Here is a 22,672-nt window from a genome sequence, read left to right as displayed (position 1 = left end):
TAAATGCTACGACAGCGGTTATGTTGAAGCAAAAAGACAACACATAGTTACTTTGGAAAAAAACACATTATGATTGTTCTTAAAATACACACCTGAACTAAATTTAATATGAACGTAAACAATGTAACAGGCCGTCAAAAACGTCGCAGTTTAAGATCCGAGATTTAGAGCATTTGGATTTCCTCTAAACGGCTCTAATAACGCAAACTACGGCGAAATTGCTGTGCGGTTGCGGTTATGTTGAGGCGGCCACACCAGTTGGTAAGGTTTGATAACTCTGATGTCTACGTGAACGACAACTTAACGCGAAAACACGTCACAAACAAAACTTAAAGCTGCCACATTTGAGACTGGGGGCATTTTGATTGTCTTACCCGGCGCTAACAGCTAACAGCTAACAGCGCAAACTACGGTGTTGACAACTCCTCAGCAAGAAGAGTCGCTATTGGCTGTCCTAAAAGTTGATAGAAGTCGCCAAATGGCATCATAATCTTATTTGCATAATTATAATGAAAGCTGTTGGGGTAGTGATTTATAATTTTGTAATATATATTTTCTGCATGGTGGTTATAAGGCTTTGAGTATGTTTTTTTAAGTTGTTTTTTTATATCACAAAGTTTGACAGAAATCAGCCTCACAATGCAGGCTGTGTGGTCGTGTGTCATCACCAATAAACGGCTTCAGGTACAAGGTCCGGGACCGGGAGGATGTCGATTGCCTTTTTCGCTAACAGCGGAAACTACGGCGTACGTGCTGACAGAGCTAACGGTGTTAATGTGAGGGGGGAGCCGGAGCACGCGCGCAACTCGCCCTCAAGGACGCAGACGGTCGAGACAACGTAACCGGCCGTACCAGGCTAACCAGTGGGCTAACCACTGGGCTAACCAGGGGGCTAACCAGCGGGATAACCAAGGGGCTAACCAGGGGGATAACCAGGGGAATAACCAGCGGGAAAACCAAGGGGCTAACCAGTGGGCTAACCAGCGGGCTAACCACTGGGCTAACCAGCGGGCCAACCAGCGGGCTAACCACTGGGCTAACCAGGGGGCTAACCAGCGAGATAACCAGGGGGCTAACCAGCGGGCTAACCAGGGGGCTAACCAGGGGGCTAACCAGCAAGCTAACTTCTGGGGCTTGAATGTTCTACTGCGTCAGTTCAGACTACATGGCCTACAAATGAAACGCACAATGCAGGAAAGGCATTATTAGTAAAAGCAAAAAAATGCTGACACATCGTCAACAACTTTTAATACACTGATACCAGCAGATGTGGGGTGATAACTGAATCATTCATTGAGACATGATTAATCATCAGTGTCTCTCTGGTATCTGAGGTCATGCGAGGGCTTGAGCTGAGGAGAAGAAAATAGTTCAGACTCTTTTAATGGGTGCATTTTCTTTTTTTTAGACTTGTGTTTGTGTGTGAACACAATTATGGGTGTGTGTCTGATAGAGATAGGGAGGCAGGAAGGGAGAGAGGAAGTGTGTGTGTGTGAGAGAGAGAGAGAGAGAGAGAGAGAGAGAGAGAGAGAGAGAGAGAGATAGGTTAGTCAGCTGATTTACTGGAAACACCAGAGCTAGCTGTAGTTGTAAATTGTAAGATAAGATATCGTCTGTCCACCTAAGATTTATCTTTTAATAATCCTTAAACCTGACGTCAGTTGGGTTAAAGTGAGGTTTGTTACATCTGGTTTTACAATTCACACTGCAAAGTTATTTAAAAACTGTTTTCTTCTGATATGAATCTTGTTTAGTAACCACCGCGACTGTAAATCAAAACAACCTGCGGTTGTTTTTTTTAAATTGAAAATGGTGGGAGAGCTTTGGCACGCAGATGTACAAGAATCCAACTAAGATTTCAAGCCCAACTTTAAATGCTTTTACTAAACACAAGCGGTGTTGCTGCCTAAACAAAACCCGCCACCGTACAGCATTTTCGTTAGCGCTAATAGCTTCTGGCTGCCGGCTGATACGTCGCCATGTTGAGCCGTTAATAAGGCATTAATGAACGCTCCCAATCTCCTATTATTCACCTCCACATTTTGTTTTCCTGTTATGTTGTTTTAGTACACATTTTACATTGTTCACGTAGTTTTTTTAAGCCCAACTTTAAATGCTTTTACCAAACACAAGTGGTGGTGCTGCCTAAACATAACCACCACCATTAAGCACTTTCGTTAGCGTTAATAGCTTCTAGCTTGCAGGCTTATACGTAGCCGTTAAGGAGGCAATAAAAAAATGCTCCCAATCTCGTATTATGCACCTTTAACTATTGTTGAGGATGTTTGTGAAGTGTTTTTCTGTTGTTTCCGTACATGTTTTACTTCGATGACATAGTTATTTTAAGCCTAAAACTAGCTAAGTGCACGCCCACAAGGCGTCTGTGAGAGGCAATCGAAGTGTTCCCAATTCAAGAATTTTGCACCTTTCATGTCAAATGGAACATAACATATGAAATGTATTTTTATTTTATTAATAAACAACACGGTGACGGACAGAATTCCCAACTCGAGTCTTCTAAACGTCGGTCCTTCAACCGACGGGGGAACCAAGCGCCTAAGTCCACTAAACCATGCAAAATGAAATGTTTAATGTAAACAAATTCTGTGAAACGTCTGTGACCAGGAGTTTGCCCAACGTGTGTGTGTGTGTGTGTGTGTGTGTGTGTGTGTGTGTGTGTGTGTGTGTATTCTAAATTAGGGAGAAAGATACAGACAGGTAAACAGACAAGAGAGAGAGAGACCGGTGCATTCATTAATCATTAATATATTACAGTCGTAATGTTGTGTTAATGTTGTTTTATTAATAATTTTAATGTTATTGTGTACTTTTGGGTCTTCTAAAAACTTTAAAGCCAATAAAACTTGATTGAGTTGAGTTGAAGTCAGCTGACTTCCTGGAAACAGAGAGAAGGCTGTCTGGGTTTGTCTTGATGTAACCCTGCTGTGGGCACCGTGCCATCCCGCCAGTGGATACACCCACTCGACATGTGTGTGTGTGTGTGTGTGTGTGTGTGTGTGTGTGGGAGGGTTAGAAAGGGTGGATCACTGGAGGGAGGGAGAACGTGAGAAGAAAAAAAAGAAAAGAGTTTACAAAATTTGACTGATTTACCGGAAACCCAGAATCATCTCGGTCTCTCTTACACACACGCACACACACACGCGCACACGCACGCGCGCACACGCACACGCACACGCACACACAGCCCCACACTCACACAGATACGGAAGGGGGTTATGTTTCATAATCTTATGGTTTTTATTATTATTGCTTATCATACACGACACTTTAATGACACTGTAAAGAGTCTTATTAGTTTTCATGTTGTGTTTTTTTCATATATTCTTTCTCTAATTTTATATGTTTTATGTGCTTACCTTGACCAATTTAATCCGTGTTGTATTTCATTTTGTTCTTCTTTTTCTAAATTAATTTAGTGTGCAATAGCCTGGTCGTCTTCCCGATCATTCATAAAGCTTTTGATTTGTTCGTGATACTTCATGAATAAAACTCGATTCATCGACAGAACCTGAAGAACCCAAAGAAACGCTGACACGTCACAAAACTGACATGACTTCCCTTCAGCCGAACGTACACAACTGCCATTTGGGTGTTTTCCTGCTTCATCTGAATGCTTTTTTTTTGTCATCTCTGGTGAGCACGAGCTCCTGCAGTTGCACTTCTGACTTCAACAATCTGGTGATTTCTGTTCATGAATCACGAGTCGAGGAAGTCTTTTGGTTCCGAGCGAACCCAAAACCCTCTGAAAGCTCGTGAAACGAGAAGTCGACGTTAATGTTTTTGTCGCATAACTTTGCTGTTGTTGTTTTCGCCCTCATGACCACCTCCTCCTGTCTGTTTTCCCTAAACTTAACCGGGTGGTTCTGTCGCCTCATCACTGCGTGCGTGAGGAAAATGTCCGCGTAAGAAAACCCACAAAAGATGTTTAACTCTTTGTAAGATGTCCTACGATATTACTGCAATATTTTCCTTACGCATATCTCAATATGCATATTTTAAATCTACCTGAGATATTATGTCTAGTATGGCAGAAGTATTCTGTTTTTTTTCCTGAAATCTTATCTCTTTATCTCCTCATGCTGTTTACCTGCATTCTAGACTCTTCATTTTTTGTTGTTATGTTGACTTTTTGGACTGGACAACCTTAGTTTTCTCGATCGTACCTTCCCTGTAATGATAGTTTAAATATTTAAACAGTAAGGCAGTCGTAAGCTCCTTCCACAGTGTGTAGATATTGACTGAACACATCTGTATCATTCCCCTTTCCAGCTGTTTCTTTTCCTCTTTACTAAAGAAGACTGTCGTGACAAGTCATCAAAAAATATCTGTTGTGTCGTGGCTACTATTTTCCTTCTTCCCTTGTGCTTTATGGTCAGCGCCTCTGCAACACCAGTCTGCACATTCTCCACATTTTCCATCAATCAACACGCATCTCAACATTCCTCGCAGCAGCCAAGAGGTTTTAACATTAATATCTATGAACCTGCTGCGAGTTTTCAGGCAAATAGCTGCGTGGAAAGTGATTGATGGCAGTGGATGAGGGCTGGACACTTTGTCTCCTTCCTGACCGTCCTGTCCTCCCACAAGATCATGCAATCCTCCGCCTGCCCACCCTAACTACAGGCTTTGTAAAAGTAAGAGCACACCGAAGATGTCTCGATATGTCTAAGTGCAAAATGTTATCTGAGTATACTAAAGGAATGAGCTCCAGCTGTTTCCTAACAGAGGTGACGCTCCTGTCTGGCGAGCCAGAAAACATCCAAAACATCCCAGTAAGTGTGTTATAGCTAAATAAAATGGCAAAATTGCAAAGTCATGGAAGTAAAAACAGAAGCACAGAACAGGAAGAAGAGCGAAACATGCAATGCTGCCAGACCTGTTGAAAAGCATACCGCAGATTTGTATTGATGGGTTCTTAAATAAGAGCATTGGTGTGGTTTCTCTTGTGCCTCGGTTGGTTTTTGTCTGTCGCTTATCTCACCCTGAGGTTTGTCACCACGGTGGGAACTTGTCCTACTTTCCGCACATTTTGCTGAATGTTCTCATTGTTGCTAAAGTCACCGCATGCCAGCGAATGTCTGATCTTCACGACGAGTAAAACAACAACAACACACAAAGATGGAGGATAAAACAAAAAAAATCACTGTGACGAAATCACGTCTGTTTTAAGCGGCGTGTTCTCTGTCTCGGGGCGTCTGATGGCGACCCCGATAAAAAACGCTCCCAATATCGGATCTTGCACCTTTACGTTTAATTTGTGACGCTTGACATCGTATTTATTTTAACTCGTTGAAAACTGTGGAACCATTTTGTCTCCAGACCTCCTTTTTCCTGTTGAGTGTTTTTCTCCTGCGTTTGAGTTGTCGTAGGAACCCCAAATGAATTCCAATACTTGTGTTTAGTATAAGTATTTGTTGAGCAAAGTCTTGGGGAAAAAATTGTATGTCTGCAAAAAAAAAAACTTTTAAAAGATATTTTGATAATAACTATGAACATCCAGCATGATATGAGCCAGATTCCACCAAAATGCCTCCTCGAGCAGTCAATAAGACATCTGGTTTGAAACATTAGGACCTAAGGAATCGGAATATGCAACAAAAATCACAATAAAACAAAGTCTAGGCCTGTTAGGAAGGAGTTTCAGTCACACAGCTGTGTTGTTCGGTATAAAAATGGAAAAAATACATATTTTATGCCAAAAGATTGTCTGAATGGGGCATGCTGGGACTTAAAATAGGCGCGGGAGGAATTTTGCACACGGTTTCCAAAAGATTAAAACCCCGAAACAATGGTTTTTGAGGAGTTTGAATGAAAAGAAAATGCTTTTTTTCTACCATAACAAACCTTCTGTTTCCAGCCCAGCTGCCAAACTGCTACAAGGGAATCTAAGATGGCCGCCTGGCTTTATAAATACATCCCGACACCATGAAACCATTGCCTTGTATCAAGATCACAAAACCCTGAAGTCCAAATACCCTCCTGAGAGCGACACAGGGGTCATGCATGCAGGGCCAAATTTGTCCAAGGAATCCACCCTGTAAACTCACACATCCCACTCATGGAAAACGTGCTGTCGCCAGATAAGAGAACCAAACACATGGTGCAATAAAACGCTCTGCTGAGTCAAGAGCTTTGCAGGCTCTGTGCAGAGCGGCCCGCTCTGAACTGGAGGCTTGTTTCTTGTAAATCACGTGACTTTTATTTAGAGAAGGCTTTGCCATGCAGTTCCACCATCTGGCCAGAGGGGGCCGCTGCTGTTGCTGCTACTGCTGCTGCTGCTGCTGCTGCTGCTGCTGCTATTGCTGCTGCTGCTGCTGCTGCTGCTGCTGCTGCTGCTGCTGCTGCTGCTATTGCTGCTGCTGCTGCTGCTGCTGCTGCTGCTGCAGGCGGGTTCATGCTCAGAAGCCATTTCTTAGAAACTGGCCTCGCGGTGGGAAATCCAAATCTGGGTGTCGAACCCCTCCCTGCATGAATCACACACAGCCGGCTGAGCCTCACAGGAGCGTTTCGGCAGTGGTTTATTACAGCGAGAAGCCAATGTAGCCACGGCACTCACCCAAAAAAATTAGATACTCAGAAAGTTTCATATATTTTGGGTCTCATGAATAGGTCTTTTTCTTCAGGGGAGCCGCATCAGGCAGGCTCTACTTGTTTTTTGAGTGGAAATACTGGAGCGGAGAGAAGCAGATTAGATTTGGATCAGATCAAACTGCAGAGAACCGGATTGGTTTGATTCACTGCATCGGTGCGTCACATGTGTGAGACACACAACACAAAGCCACCAGGATGCCAATACTAAACAAAGAGACGTGGCATTGCTGCATTGCTGCAACAACAGCATTGAGTCCGGGGGCAAATAGTTCACTGATTTATTGCACTAATCAAGATTGGAATCGGGTTATGGTGCTCGTCGTATCACACACACACACACACACACACATCCGCACACATCCGCGCACACACACGCTGAGAGTCTGTCCTATAAAACTATTTGATATGGAAATTCCAATGTGTTTTCGGGTCAGAAGACAAGTTAAGTTTCAAGGTGACTTGGATCGTTGACCGGATTAAGAACAATCACACAATGGGGCCGTGCAAAAAAAAAAAAGGAACAAATAAACAAGGTGGTTTGTACTTTGCACATGCAGGAATATGACTCTGAAAGGTGCATCACAATAAAGAAAGACCTAGAATAAAACAATAAAGTCATTTATGAAATGAAGTGAAGTAGAGCCGTCTGGCCCTCAGCCCTTCCCTGACCTGGTTAACTATAACCAAACATAACTACAATTTACAATATTGTATTACACAAACTCTATGTGAAGGAACGTAAAGGCCTTGTGTGTGTGTGTGTGTTTTAAATCATTATTTTTTACTTTTAATATTTGTATTTCCTCTTATTTTTTTACCTTATTTCTTGTTTGTTTGCTATGTATTTGTTTCCTGCTATTGTAGACTGATGAACACACACACACACACACACACACAAAGAAAATGCTTGTTCTTGTGTCATATTGTGCTTATTCATCGATAAAGTATATTTAAAAATATATATATGATGGAAAAAAAATCCACATTGCGCAATAAAGAGATCAACATGGTGAACCATGAGCCCTGAAGCTCTGTGGATGAACCTGTGGTGGTTTGTTAGATCATCAGACTGATGACAAACGCTGCATGAAAGGAACACAAACACATTCCAGAGTCTCAAGCAGTCAAAGCTTTTTATGCCTCATAATTATCTTTTAGTTGTCATCTCGGATGCTTTGTGGCATGCGCTTCTTTTTTGTTTGTTGTTGTTGAGTAAAGGTTGTGCCAGGTGACGGTATGAGGAAGTCCCTGCCGCCACCGGGTTTGTGATACTGTCTAACGCCGAGATGCACGTTTGTTCAGCGCCAACGTGACGCGGTTATGTAAGAAAAGGCCCGGTTTAGAAAACAGTATTTCCTGTGTTTACTGTAAGGACTCTGAAAGGGTGATTAGTGAAGAAGAAGAAGAAGAAGAAGAAGAAGAAGAAGAAGAAGAAGAAGAAGAAGAAGAAGAAGAAGAAAAATAACTCTTGAGGTCTACTCTTCTTTACACACATGCCAATGTGGCACCCACACCCACACCCACACACACACCCACACACACACACACACACACACACACACACACACACACACACACACACACACACACACACACACACACACACACTTCAACTGCTCATGTTGGTTATGTTTGAGAGCTTGGTGCCATCTAGTGGTGACTTCAGACACCAGGTTTATTAAAGCTCGCTGCAGCTGCAGGGACATCTGGTGTTCATTCATATGATGTTCGGACACCAAGCTGCAGCTTCTACCTGCACAAGAGGAAGAGGGCCTCAAACCAAACTCTTCCTCTCCAATTATGCAAACAGCTCGTTTTTTTGGATAACGTGCAAATTAAAAATTTCAGAAAAGTGCTGCTGAGAAAAACATGAGATGTACTGCAAAAGTACACACGAATTCATCATTTATATATATATATATATATATATATATATATATATATATATACATATATACATACATACATACATACATACATATATATAATCTTCAAGATAGTTTTGTAAATAAATGGGGGTCATACGTAAGATATATCTCAATCAGAGTCCAATCAAAGGGCCACTGAGGCATAAAGTGTTTTACGCAGCCAGAAGGGTCAAATGTCCTTGTAAAAAATATTGTTTTTTAATATTTATTGAGCAAAAAACAAGCGACCAACAAAAGAAAGAACAAAGAAATCTTTCCTGTTGCTGCAATCTCCTGCTCTAGAAAAAAATCACGCGTTGCATGCTGGTCCTATACCTTCCTGGTCCTATAACTTCCTACTCATTTAAATATAACCACAGTGCTCACAATGTTATGAAATTAATAAATAAAATAACAAAAACTGAATATTAAACAACAAACTAATTAACTAATAAGTCAATTGAAAATACCCTCTTAAAAAGCAAACATTTAAATAACTAAACAATCATTACGTAATAACAGATTGTGAACAATCACTACGCATGTAAAACGCTTAAAATACATGCTGCGCATGCGCACAAGGCATTTGGCGCCCTCTAGCGGTGCAGCGGTTGTCCACACCCAGAACAACTCCGCAGCCGAATTTAATAATGTGAAACGTAAATAATGAAGAAATAAAGAAAGAAGCACGAAAGAGATAGACGAGAAGAGAAAGAAAAGATAAAGAGAAGACAGAATCAGCCAGCTGACGTCGTCATGGTGGGAATTAAATGTCGTCTCACACTTTCACTTTCACACGGTTCTGTTTTTTAAAAAAGCATAAAAGCCCAATAATAGCATCTAACGAGCCTCCATTCACAAAGCACGATTATACGTCAATGAAAGAGTCATGAAAATCACATCAAGTGAGGTTATTTGGTTCTTTTTGTGTTCTTTTGTATCTCCACGTAAAACGGGGCGTATAGCGCTGCAAATACAAACATGCATAAAACATGTAAGAGGAAAAACTCACCTTCGTTCTTGCAGCATATAGATATGTATATTATTCCACACGGAGCTGAGGGTCTGCGGTGCGATCCCTCTGGAGACTGAAGGAGGAACGGAGGAGCAAACAAAGAGGCAGCTCGCTGGCAGTACTTACTACTTTCACTTTCACGACACAGCTGCAGGCTGAACTCACTGAGACCGTTCACCAGCTGCTGCTCCCCTCCACGGTGGAAGAGCAGTGTGTATACAACAACAACAACAACAACAACAACAACAACAACAACCACAACCACAACCACAACCACCACAACAACTTAAATGCATTATTTTTCACAAGAGAAAACAGTGCAGCAAATGTTTGTTTATATGTTCAAACGTCCTGTTGGAATTGAAAGTGAAATGATTGAAGACTTTCCACGGAATCAGAAGACACGACGTATGGCGCTGCCCCGCTGTTATTCACCAGGTTTCACTAGTTCAGAAGTGAAAGCTATATAGATATATGTAGACATATATATATATATATATATATATATATATATATATATATATATATATATATATATATATATATATATATATATATATATACCGTATAGATAGATAGATAGATATAGATACACCTTGATTAAGGAAAGTAGCACCGTAGTAGCACTTAAAGGTCTCTTACTGATAGCATTTTGTAGTTTGACTTTATTGAAGAAATAATAAATAAAAAAAACTATACTTTCTTGATAGTTGTTGTTCTAAGTTTGTACTAACGTTTGAAAGAACATATTGTAAGTTGCTTTAGATAAAAGTGTCAGCTAAATGAAAAGTGTCAGCAAAATAAAATGTAATATATATACATATATATATATATATATATATATATATATATATATATATATATATATGTATGTATCTATATACATATATATATATATATATACATATACATATACATATATATATATATGTATATATATATATATATATATATATATATAATAGGGAGAAGTTTTTGTTTCCTTTGGTTGCAATCTGCTACTTCGCCGCTAGATGGCGCCATGTCCTCCACATTGCAGTTAAAACCTACATTCATCATGTCGTCATATTACATATTTTTACATACATACATGAAAGTTGCTCTTGGCATTCAACCCATCCGTCCAATGATAAATCTGGAGCAACTGGGGGCGTTTGGTGTCTTGCTCAAGGACACTTTGACACATGAACCGACAGTTCATTCGTTATTACTGCAGTTAAAACCTTCTTCAATGTACGTAGAGTTTCAGATGCAGTTTACTATGAGAGGGAGACAAAGAGGAGAAAGCTCTGCAACATTTCTCTGCCCATTCTATTAAAAGCACCTGAGCTCAGAGGAGATACTCCCTCCCTGCTTGTTTAGCACCACATTTGTCGCGATGGCCGCAGCCAGACAGAGATTTACAAAACAAACTATTATTACTCTGAGAAAAAAACACTTTCTCTGTCCCTCATCACCCTCCCAAAGAAAACATATCACTTTCTTCCCAGCTGACACAATCAAGTTTACCTAGAAATAAACCTGTTTCCTCCCCCAAGAGCCTGGACAGCAACGCATCATATAAATGTATTTTGCATTGCTTAAAGATGCATGTTTTTCATTCCTGGCTCTTGTGGTAGCCAGCAAAGACTACGCCGCTGTTCGGCCCTTTTGTCCCTCTGCGTGACCTACATTCTCTCAATACCGAAACGCTAACAGGGTAGCGGGTCTATTGATAGCCACTCTCTGGACTCGCTTGGAGGGAAACGGCCGAGAGAATGATTAAACTAGATTAAATAGACGGTTATATTCGCTGCAGCTTTGAGTGGGATTTCACAAAAGCCCTGCAGCGGCACCGGCACTTTAACTATGGCTCAGAGTGTAAACTTAAAGTATTGAGCCGTGGTCGATGTCTGCAACAATCTCTGCTTTTTTTTTTTTTTTTTAAAGTCTAAGAGGACGAGACAATGAATGGCTTTACATGCACATATAATGTGATTACAGCCAATGAACCCACAACACAGTGTAATTAAGCTGTTTGCATCCTTCTGCACGGTTGCATCTCCCAGTTTTTCTGCTTCAGTCATTGTATTCAATCAAGAGGAAATTGCTAAAATTACAACAGAAAACATTCGGGCTGCAACTACTATTTTCACCGATTAATATTGTATACAGTATATATATATATATATATATATATATATATATATATATATATATATATATATATATATATATATATATATATATATATATAATTAAATCAAATTTGCATTCCAAAATTATATATATATATATATATATATATATATATATATATATATATATATATATATATATATAATTTAATCTTCTTTTTTTTAATACATGTTTTGCCTTGATTTCTTCGCACATTACATATAATAATTATCTTCTTTTTTTTTCGACGATATGGTTCTGACGTTTAAAAAGGGGGCGTAACCTGCGCCGGCCAGCGCCGACGTCACCAGGAACAGCGAGCTAGCCAGTTGTTTTGGAAGAAGAAGAAGAAGAAGAAGAAGAAGAAGAAGAAGAAGAAGAAGAAGAAGAAGAAGAAGAAGAAGAAGAAGAAGAAGAAGAAGAAGAAGAAGAAGAAAACAGAAGTAGAAGAAGAAGAAACACCGGATTTTGGTTTCGGATCGTCTTCTGCTTTAGTTTGTTTAAAAGATATATATATAATGTCGACACCGGCAAGGAGACGGCTTATGAGAGATTTTAAAAGGTACCGCAACGGTTATATTTATATATAAATATATATACACTCGTGTGTGTATGTGTGTGTGTGTTTAGCTAGCAGCGTTTCGGGTAGCTAGCTCAGTTAGCTTAGCGTTAGCTCCTTTTCGGATAATGTTGTATATAAAGCTATGGCTCCGACTTACTGTGACAATAACGCGTTTGGTTGTATGTTGTCTGACTGTACGTGACGCTTGTGGGCTTGACAGGTGATTTATTGTGCATTTTAAATCGTTTTTTGACGATATCCGATGAAGGCACTTGGGCTTTTTTTGGTAATGTTTTCTATCCAGGAAAAATAACGTATTGTTTGTTTGTGAGCTAATGGCTGGCTGGGTTATCTCAGGTGACTTCACGGTACGTGTGTCCGGATAAAAGACTCAACGGCGCGGTTGTCTGGCCTTTTATTTGCCCCTTTATTGGCTCGATGGGCCGAGATGTGTCCCGGATTACTCCGCAGAGTCGAGTCTGCGAGCCGTGGGTTTAAAAATGATGCTGTTATGAAAGTAACATTAGATCATTTCAACCAGTCAGCATTATGGTTACACACACACACACACACACACACACACACGCCCTGCCTCCCTCCCATCTAGGCAGCAACGTGGCTCCCAGGTGTTGGTGTCAAGGGGTCCTCCTGATCAACATTTAGGATGGCTTGATATGAATATGTACCACCTCCTATTAATGCTTTATATATATATATATATATATATATATATATATATATATATATATATATATATATATATATCAAAGTGTGATTGTGAGGACAAGATGTGTCGCGGGAGAGTTGCACTTGGCAAAGAGGTTGCTTGTAATACCTGCTATCCTCAATCTGTTGCCTGGCTCCATATGGCTACTGTGTGTGTGTGTGTGTGTGTGTGTGTGTGTGTGTGTGTGTGTGTGTGTGTGTGTGTGTGTGTGTGTGATTTACAAACACACACCTGTCAGTGGAAAAGAGAAGAAGTTCCTAAGCTGTTCTTCTAAGAACAGCCATTGAAGCAGGGTGGATAAGGTGTCGCTGTAACTCCAGAGTGAAACCAACAACCTTCCCTGTACACTATTCTTAACTATTATTGCTCCTCGCACTACCTTAGGAAGGATTCGGCTCTATAATGGCGTTTTGTTTGTCCTTCTGTATCTGCAATTGTCTGGACGCTAAACTAGATCATTTCTAGCAGACCTTTGTGTATGTTCGCTGACTCGACTGAGGGATGTTTACCTTGAATATATCGTTGTTACCAACAAATTATCTTCTGGCTGCAATTTGCGAGTACATTTTGATTATCAATCTTCTGTAAAATGTCAGGACATTGTGAACATTTCCAGAAGGATGTCCTCACAGTCCCAAAAACCCCAACCATAAATCTAAATTATTTAAATGAAAAACATGGCAAACATTTTAAATTACATAAAAAGAGAGAAAACCACGAATCTCCACTTTGGAGATACAAAGGAGGGTTGGTATTTTTTTTCTTTCTTGACAAATAACTTGAATATTAATAGTTTATTTCACTAATAGCGTCACTTTTTTTCTGTCACAATGAACCGTCACAGAGCGCCCACGCCACGTCACTACTTCCCATAATCTGCCGTGTGCAGAGATTGATCGGTAATCCTCACGTTTCCCCAAATCGAGTGACGCAACCGTCGGTGTTAGTGGTGGTGAAGCAACCCCCGGTGTTTGTGTGTGTGCTGGCGTGTGCTGGCGTGTGTGTGGTGAAGCCGAAGCGTCTCTTCCAGCAGCAGAGAGCTCAACTAGATTACAGTAAACAAGGTTAATTGCAGCGAGGGACTCAGACACGGATCCACACAGAGCGGCCTGCGCTTAAACCGGCTGTCACACGAGGAGTCGGGCCGCCGGCCTGAATAGTCTGTGGGGATTCAGGATCTGCCCCACATGTGCTGTTGATGCGGGAACGTTGTACTCTATTCTGAGGACTGCGGCTCAACACGCTGCCCTCACCTGTCATTCATAGGCTCCGCTGATCAATAGTTTAACAAAGCTTGGCGGCTGCTGTCGGAAACTTAATTTAACAAACATGTGTTTTTGATGACGTCTTTGCTACTCGGGCAGGTTGTTGTTCAGAGTCGGTCCAACCGCTCCGGGCCGTTTTTCCTTTGTAAAGCTGGAGCTAATCATTGTTTTTACAAATGATTATTATTAGTTTATTATTAATTGTCATTGTCCGACGATGAGTCATTTGTGCCGGACAAATCCTCATGCTGTGTTTCAAAATTGTCTTGGCTATTATGTCGTCAATTAGAAAACCCAAAAGTATGAAGTATTTGAAACTGCCAAATATCTAAAGGTCCTTAAACGCCGACAACAGTGCTGACAGCTAACAGTGTTATTATCAACTATTTTTAATGATCACTTAATTGTTCATAGCATTTAAAAAGGTTTGCTTCTTCCCGTTCCTCCGGTGCCTGGATCTGTTCTCTGTTCAAACAACAAGGTTTTGGACTGTTGTGTTCCTGCAAAACTAATCATTTTAAGAATTCACCTCTTGACAGTTTCTCCAATGTTTTTTTACATTTGTTTACGAAACAAGTTGAATAATTGTATGACTGATATTGCGCTACGATTCATGACATCAGAGGGAATGAACGTGATCACTGTGGGATTTTTTTTTTTTCTCAAATATATTTACCTTCTAACAACTACTTGACCTCTTACCATTTGGATAATCTCACACGTTCACGACGTGATTTACCGCCATAATCAACGAGTTTTCATGTTTATTAGGAGTTTGAGTTCCCGCCCGAGTCCCCAGTTCCTCTATTTATTCCGAGCACACCGGCCTTTCTGCCGCTGCAGATGTAAAACGCATCCCCTCCTCTGCACCATTTTATTTTCTTCCCGACGTTGAGTGTCCACAGCGATCTGGTTCAGGTTCGCTCCTCTGTGTTTTGCTAAGATTAGCGACGAAGAGCAACAAAACACACTACACACGCACGCACACACATTTCACTGAATCAATCAGAGAGCCTTTTATAGTCACGGTTGGGACATTTGTCTGTAATCCGGAGAGCTGGCGGTCATCTCGGGTGAAAGTCGACTCTTTAGCTAAAGCTCTCTGGGCTCTGATCCTCCAGGCTCGGTTCTGTGGTTCTGTGGTTCTGCAGAGGAGGTTAATAGTGCCGCTCGTGTTAAGGCAGGACGGGCCGAGAGCAGCATCGTGTCGATGCAGCAGCTCGTGTTTTGACTGATGATTATCCTGCAGTTAAGGTGTTAATTAAAATCCTCACGCTCTCTCATCCTTGTTTCTCGCCTCCCTTCTTCTTTGTCCCCCATCTTTGTTTGTATCTGTTTCCATCACCTCTCATTCTGCCTTTTCACTTTTTTCTCTCTTTGTCCGTCTCCCTGCATCTCTTTCTCTCCGTCCCTCCCAGGCTTCAAGAAGATCCTCCCACCGGTGTGAGCGGAGCCCCGTCTGAGAACAACATCATGCTTTGGAACGCAGTTATTTTTGGGTGAGTCATGCTCTTAATCCGACTTCGCCCTGCTGTCTTTGCTGCGATTGTGATGTGCGGATTCCAATAGTACTGATCGAGGCACAGAACCGTCTGGGGGCGGAGGGGGGAACGGCATGCTGGGAGATATTGTTGGGGAAAGGAGTTCAGGGGTCAAGGCAGGCGAGGATGGATCGGCCAAGAAGCGGCACATCTGAAGACACAATTTGAATTAAAAAGGAGAATGTTTTTTTTAATAAAAGCACACAAGTGGTGTAACATTCTAAAAGTTAAAAGTACAAAAACGCATTTATATCGCACATTTCACAAGCAAAAGATCACAAAGTTGATCTACAGGAGTCTGGAAAATGAATAAATGTGTTAAAACCAGATTGACAATAAGAGGACAAGCGACAGCAGAGTGATTGAAAACTCAACGAACAAACCAGAGACGCAGGTTTAAAATAGTTCCTCTGCTCATTCAGAGTCAAAGGGGAAGCTGCAGGAGCGTAAACTGGCGAGCAACTGTTTTAATCACACCGACGGTGGATGTGAGGAGCAAATACAGACTGTTGCTTCCCTGTAGGAAGGACGGGGTTTCCTACGGTGGAGAGTTTTTGAATTTTGTAATAATTTCCCTCTCCCTCCCTCCCTCCCTCTCTCTGCAGGCCTGTGGCAACACCGTTTGAAGACGGTAAGTTCTCTGTTTCATCCCAAAGCTCTGGATGTGCTTCAGCTTCTCCAGTGCACTGATATTTTAGTGGAGTTTTGTTTGTTGTGTCAAGAAAATTACAAACCGAGTGTGTTTTAGTCTGAAAACGGGTTCAAATCATCTCCATTTAAGGCCTTGTGGTACGTCACATAGTTGCAGATTTTAGACTTTAACCATTTTTCTAAAGTTATGTCTCTACACGTACATTTGAGGATGATACGGTTGACATTCTCATCATCACATGAAGGATCTCTCTAGTATTCAAATATGCAGAAGTACACAAAATCACATACAATAATTACAAATATTTTTTTAGCTCCTGGCTTTAAGCAGCTGTCGTTGGGGATGAACTCTCAGTTCTGCTGTATAACACATGCGGTACAAGACACGGCACATATTTATACACGCACACACACTTTTCTTTTGTGTGTCTGTAATTATGACTCAAGTCCGGCAGGAGAAGCGCTGACTCAGTGTTCATTGTCTTCTCCGGCCTTTTTATTCTGTTAATCCTCCCTCCGGTGAAGGAGCTCGGCTTCTTTCCAGTCGAGCCGGCTGAATATCTTTTAGCAACGCAGTAGTTCTTCTCTCGCTCCATCACATCTGTATGCTCCTCACAAAATGACCCGCTTTTCCTCCTCTTCCTCCTCCTCCTCCTCCTCCTCCGCCATCTCTCTACAGGAACGTTTAAGCTGCTGATAGAGTTTTCTGAGGAGTATCCAAACAAGCCTCCTACAGTTCGGTTCGTCTCCAGAATGTTTCACCCGAATGGTAAGCGTCTCTCTCTCTCTCTCTCTCTCTCTCTCTCTCTCTCTCTCTGTCTGTCTCTGTCTCCGTCTGTGTGTGAGCAGGTTCCTCTCCGTCTCGTCCTCCGTCCATCATTTAAATTAATTCAGGAGGTATATAAAAATTGGAGAAAATGGGAGGAGTTCCCTTTTATTTTTTCATTGAAACAAAAGCGGCTACAGAATGTACAGCGAGTATTTGCTCGCATGTCGGCCTATAAACAAATTAAAGACTGCAGCCTATTATGCCGACATACAAGTTACAAATATGCGTCATCGGTCTGATAATAACTCATAATAACTAGTGTTAATGAATGATGTGGCGTCACCGTTCCTTGTTTCATGGGCTGTTTGGGAGGTTTGTAGTTGGTGCATTTATGAACAAATGAAAAAGGTGCTTTGTAATATTATTTTGGACGTTGATTAGAAGTCGCCACCTGCAGGTCGGCGTCATCAGTGATTGTAAAAGCCGACACGGCGTATTTTACTCTGCAACATAAACTAGATATGAACTGTTTAACTTTAATGTGAGCTGTAAGCAGCTACTGATGCAAGTTTTAGTTTTTTTCTCATCATAAATACAATCTTCTTTCTTAATCATTTGAGTGGCGTGACTATAGAGTAAAAGGAAAACCACACGACTGACTTCAGTGCTGGAAATTACTTTTGGTGCAAAAAAAATTGCCTGAAGCTGTGCCGACCATCTGCTAAAAGAAATATGGATGATTCATGTGCTGCGTTTGCTGCTTCCACAGGATCCTCCGCTGTTTTTTATGTTTCATTTGAAATGTAGCGTTTGCTTCCGCCATTGTGGTGAAACCCTCGTTGTCTTCTGTGGTGTATTTTCCCTCCAGTGTACGCAGACGGCAGTATATGTCTAGACATCCTCCAGAACCGCTGGAGCCCCACGTACGACGTGTCGTCCATACTCACCTCCATCCAGGTTGGTTTGATCCTTCTTTCTGCTCACGGCATGAAAGAGCTCTCCAGCGATCTGCCACCGCTGCGTGCCGGGCGTTTCACATGAGAATCGCTGGGTTTTAATTCATCAAACGGTGTTTAACCCTGGAACGCTAGCGCCGGGTAACTTTACGTGAGCGATTGTGGTTACGATATTTTCATTGTGTTGCTTTTGTCTGAGTTGCGTGTCCTTGTGTAGCTTTATGCTGCTCACTGACGTTACTGAAGGTGGGCGTGTCTTATTGAAGGTGGGCGTGTCTTATTGAAGGTGGGCGTGTCTTATTGAAGTTTGGCGGGTCCGATACTTGTGTATCGTTTTATGAGAACTTCTATATAATAAAATAAAAAAAGAGTACTTAAATTTGCATGGTATTGTTTTATTTTAATATATTTTGATGAGTGTTTATCAGGTACATTATAACGGGGGACGTTCACACGCCAGGGATGAGAGACGGAATATATAATAAATATATTTTGAGCAGGAAATAGTTTGAGAGACAATTAATCGGCCGATAAATGTCGCTGCACGTTATCGGGAGAGAGAGGATCCAATAGAGTGATTTAATCTCACAGCAGGTATTTAAGAGACAAAGTGTATTTGAAGAGAAAACAGTTGATTGGTCGCTATTGGAGCGCGAGAAGAAAGAAACTTTAAAAGAGTGACGGATACCACACGAATGCCCAGGTTCTCTAAACGCCATCGTCAGAATAATGCGTTCAAGGAAAAGAAATAAACTTCTCAAACAAAAACGTGATTTTTTTTTTTTTTTTTAAAGGGACGTTTCTCAATGCATGTTTAATACTGATAAGACAAGTGGGTGTAAATCCTTTTTTTCCTGCTCGTCCTAAACATTGTCGTCCCTTTTCTTTCTCCCGCGCAGTCGCTGCTGGACGAGCCAAACCCCAACAGCCCGGCCAACAGCCAGGCGGCACAACTCTATCAGGAAAACAAGAGGGAGTACGAGAAGAGGGTGACGGCCATCGTGGAGCAGAGCTGGGTGGACGTCTGAGCTCTTCCTCCTCCTCCTCCTCTTTCTCTTTTCATCATCCCAGTACTCCAGTCTTTCATTTTTACCTCATCGAGAAAGAAAAAAAAAACAGCAACTATATCAGAAGATCTCAAAGTGCCACCCTAAAAAAAAGACGACGACCCAGAATGGACATTAACATGCTTTCAATACATCCGAGGAAGACGAGGGAGGGTCAATCAAATCTTTACGTTTGTGTTTCTTGTCCTTAATTTCTTTTTTTTATTGCATGATGTGAAATAAGTTATTGCTAACAGAATTTGTAATATATCTTTTTTTTCTTCTCTTGGTTGGATTGATGCAGTTATTGTTTGGAGTTTTTTATTTGATTTCTTTTTTTTCTGGAAGTCTTCCTTTCTTTTCTTTTGGCGCGCACACAACACGGCGGTTTGGAAAAGAAGCAGGGCGACGTATTTTGAAGAATAACGATCCCCAGAAAGTAGTTTCACGTGCGACCAATCGGATCGCTCGCGGCGCATCTCGATATCTTTTAGGGGACGCGGTGGGTTCACGGACGTCAAGCGTCTCGTTTATTGGAGAGCGAGCGCTGGGAGAAAGAAAACATGCGCTGCGCTCGTCCTTCGGTCTTCCTGCTTCTGGTCCGTTTGTGTCTCTTTTGTGTGTCGCTATCAGCGGCAGCAGAGGCTCGGAGGTCCAGCGGCGCTTCACCACGTTCATGAGCGGCGGTTTCACGACAGCGGTGTTCTATTATATACTTTTTTTTTTATTGGTTTGTCACAGCTCACTGTTTAACTTTGACCAACAGAAAGAAGATGGATGCAGAAGGACCGTCTCTGTGCTTTGAATCCTCTTAAAATGACACGCTTTGACGTTGTTTTTTTTTAAATTAACAAATGAGCGTTTCATCTTTTGCTCGACGGAAATCATTCAATCAAAAGCCTCAATCAAGTCGTCTTCGTACCGGCATTCGTCTCCCATTTTATTTGTACGTGAAACCCAATTTTAAAAAAAGAGCACGCAAGCTTATTAAACCTCAGAGTGAGAGGTCGTGTTGTTGTGGCTCGAGTTATTTCACCAGAAAAAAACAAAAACAGACGGGAGATTTTGTGATTTAAACAAAATGTATACTTATAACGATATGCTGTATAAACATAATAAAATACATTTTTCAGAGTTTGAGACATGTTTCATCTTTTGTTTGTCTTTTTAGAGACTTTGAGCCAACAGAAATGGATTGTTTTGTTACGACCGGCTGAACGCTGTAGACGAAAGAAAAGTGTTTGTTTATTTCCACTGAATCGCTATGAAAAAAAACCTCCCACAATAAGAAAGTTCATTTTTACATCAGGAAAAGATCTTTAATCGGAATCAATTGTAAAAAAAAACGACATTAAAAACAAAGTAAAACACGGATGTACAAAATGACGCTCACACACGCACACAAAAGTAAAAGATGAGCAACAGTCTTTCTGCTTTTGATAAAAGATTTGAGATGTTCACACATCCGGTGTTTAAAAATGTGGAGAACCATTGGAGCTCAGCTCCGTCCGGCCGGTCATCGACCCTGTGATGGAAAAGAAAAGTCATGAAGGATGTTATCTTGTCAGTGTGTGAGTGTGTGTGTGTGTGTGTGTGTGTGTGTGTGTGTGTGTGTGTGTGTGTGTGTGTGTGTGTGTGTGTGTGTGTGTGTGTGTATGAAGACAAACCTCCTGCTTCTTCATGATCTCGTCCCTCGTCTTGAAGACTGGCGCGTCCTCCACCACGACGCCTTCACCCATGTCCTTCACTTTCCCCAGCAGCTCCGTGCTGTACCTGCCGTCGTTGAAGAAAAACTATTATATTGTTTAAGCGTTACAGAGTAGCCAAAAACAATACTATTGTGTCGTATTAATATATTAACCGAGAAAAATGGAGATGAATTCATTTTAAAAATATTTCAATTCTTTGACAGAAAGTTTGAAGAATATATTACGAATGCATTAATTATCTTTGCCGAATTATATATAAGTTTAAAAGCCAAAGGACATATTTGTTTTGTTTTTAAAAGAGTTTAAAATGTATATAAAAACTCTGAAAGGCCACAAGAACAGTAACAGTTGTCTGTGATATGTTAATAATCACACTTTGTGCTTTGGTCTATTTATAAATTATGCCGTGTCGTCTTTCGGCCGTTGGGGGCAGCAGCGAGCACATCTATAGCTCCGAATGAGACGAAGAAGAGCGCATAACACGCACACACACAGAAGCTGAGTTTTTAAACGTATCATTTAAACGTTATATAAATAATGTGTAACTTTTGGACTACACGTCAACTGTGGCGACGATTTTTTTGAAAGAAATGTATTTTTAGTGAACAAATACAGCCGCATGTTCACGCACCGACAGCCGAGGAAGACGTTGTTGGCCCAGACCATGGACAGGGACACCAGCTGGTCCAGGTGCGGGTCCTCGAAGTCGCTGATGTTCCGCAGGATGAACTCCCTCCGCGCCTGCCAGTGCTTCTCGCTCTCCCAGTAGCCGCGAAACGTGTCTACCTGCTCCGCCAGGGCTCTGTTCTGCTGGATGAAATCCTCCACGTCCATATTCGCCATCTTTGTTTTTTCCTTCTCGGGACGAGTCGAGGAAAGGGTGACTTCCGGTCCGCGAAGAAGGTCCCGGAAGTTTTGCTTTTCTTCGTTTTTTTTCAAACAGCGACACCCCGCGGTGGACATGAGATACCTTCTGAACAGATTTGTTGTTGTTGTTGTTGTTGGTAAACAGCTAGATGAATAAAAACACTATAGACAGAATAATATGTAATTAAATTAACTAACAATATTGTTTGTCTGCCTTGTTTTGGTTAATTTGATTTATTTAATATTACATAAATTACATTTTTTGAATGTATTTTGCATTTATTTTGTATATATGTTTTGTAAAGCACATTATATATATATATATATATATATATATATATATATATATATATATATATATATATATATATATATAGTAACTAACCATATATTGTGTATGTAGCTAAAAAGTCTTCTCAACATCTCTGTCCGAAATATAAAATAATTAACCAAATAATTTGTTCTATTAATATTGTATATTCAGTGCATGTATTCAGCATTCAAGTATTAACGTCGTTACCATTTACAGCACGAGCATAATGCACCAGCAGAGGTTTGACAGGTTTACATGCATAGTCTTTTCAAAATAAACTTCCATCTTCACAAAGAACAACTCAGTTATGTTGAGGCAGCAGAACTACTTTGTCAGGTTTAGGAACAGATTGACGCTTGTGTTAAAATAACGACGCAAGTGATAGAATAGCATTTTTTCCAAAGAGATCATACGATGTGTGCGAGAAAAATGAGGAGTGCACATTATAACATCACACATTTTGACTTTTCAGAGCAGCAAAAGCGCCCGTGGAGCTGAAACGTTTCAACTCGGGGCCTGAAGTGTCTCGGTGAGCTCATGCACGTTACCGGGACCCTTTGAACGGAATTCAGTCG

At 41.1% G+C, this 22,672-nt stretch overlaps 2 protein-coding genes across 2 annotated transcripts; one reads left to right on the top strand and one right to left on the bottom strand.

Annotated features, from left to right (window-relative positions):
• The first annotated feature begins 12,109 nt into the window (after window positions 1-12,109).
• Window positions 12,110-20,348, top strand: ube2b (ubiquitin-conjugating enzyme E2B (RAD6 homolog)). The gene is made up of 6 exons (XM_068600745.1): window positions 12,110-12,253; window positions 15,664-15,744; window positions 16,392-16,417; window positions 17,117-17,206; window positions 18,075-18,163; window positions 19,062-20,348. The coding sequence occupies exons 1-6, from the start codon at window positions 12,210-12,212 to the stop codon at window positions 19,188-19,190; spliced, it is 459 nt and encodes a 152-aa protein (XP_068456846.1). The 5' UTR covers window positions 12,110-12,209; the 3' UTR covers window positions 19,191-20,348.
• On the bottom strand, window positions 19,210-21,885 carry cdkn2aipnl (CDKN2A interacting protein N-terminal like). Its single transcript, XM_068600746.1, has 3 exons — window positions 21,549-21,885; window positions 20,876-20,981; window positions 19,210-20,733 (listed from the first exon to the last, which is right to left on the bottom strand). The coding sequence occupies exons 1-3, from the start codon at window positions 21,878-21,880 to the stop codon at window positions 20,725-20,727; spliced, it is 447 nt and encodes a 148-aa protein (XP_068456847.1). The 5' UTR covers window positions 21,881-21,885; the 3' UTR covers window positions 19,210-20,724.
• Between the last annotated feature and the right edge of the window lie 787 nt (window positions 21,886-22,672).

This window comes from Clinocottus analis, unplaced genomic scaffold (assembly GCF_023055335.1).
Source record: "Clinocottus analis isolate CAN_PGR_092001 unplaced genomic scaffold, fCliAna1.0.p SCAF_5, whole genome shotgun sequence".
In the NCBI taxonomy this organism is placed as follows: domain Eukaryota; kingdom Metazoa; phylum Chordata; class Actinopteri; order Perciformes; family Cottidae; genus Clinocottus; species Clinocottus analis.
This window is presented reverse-complemented; position numbering and strand designations above follow the sequence as displayed.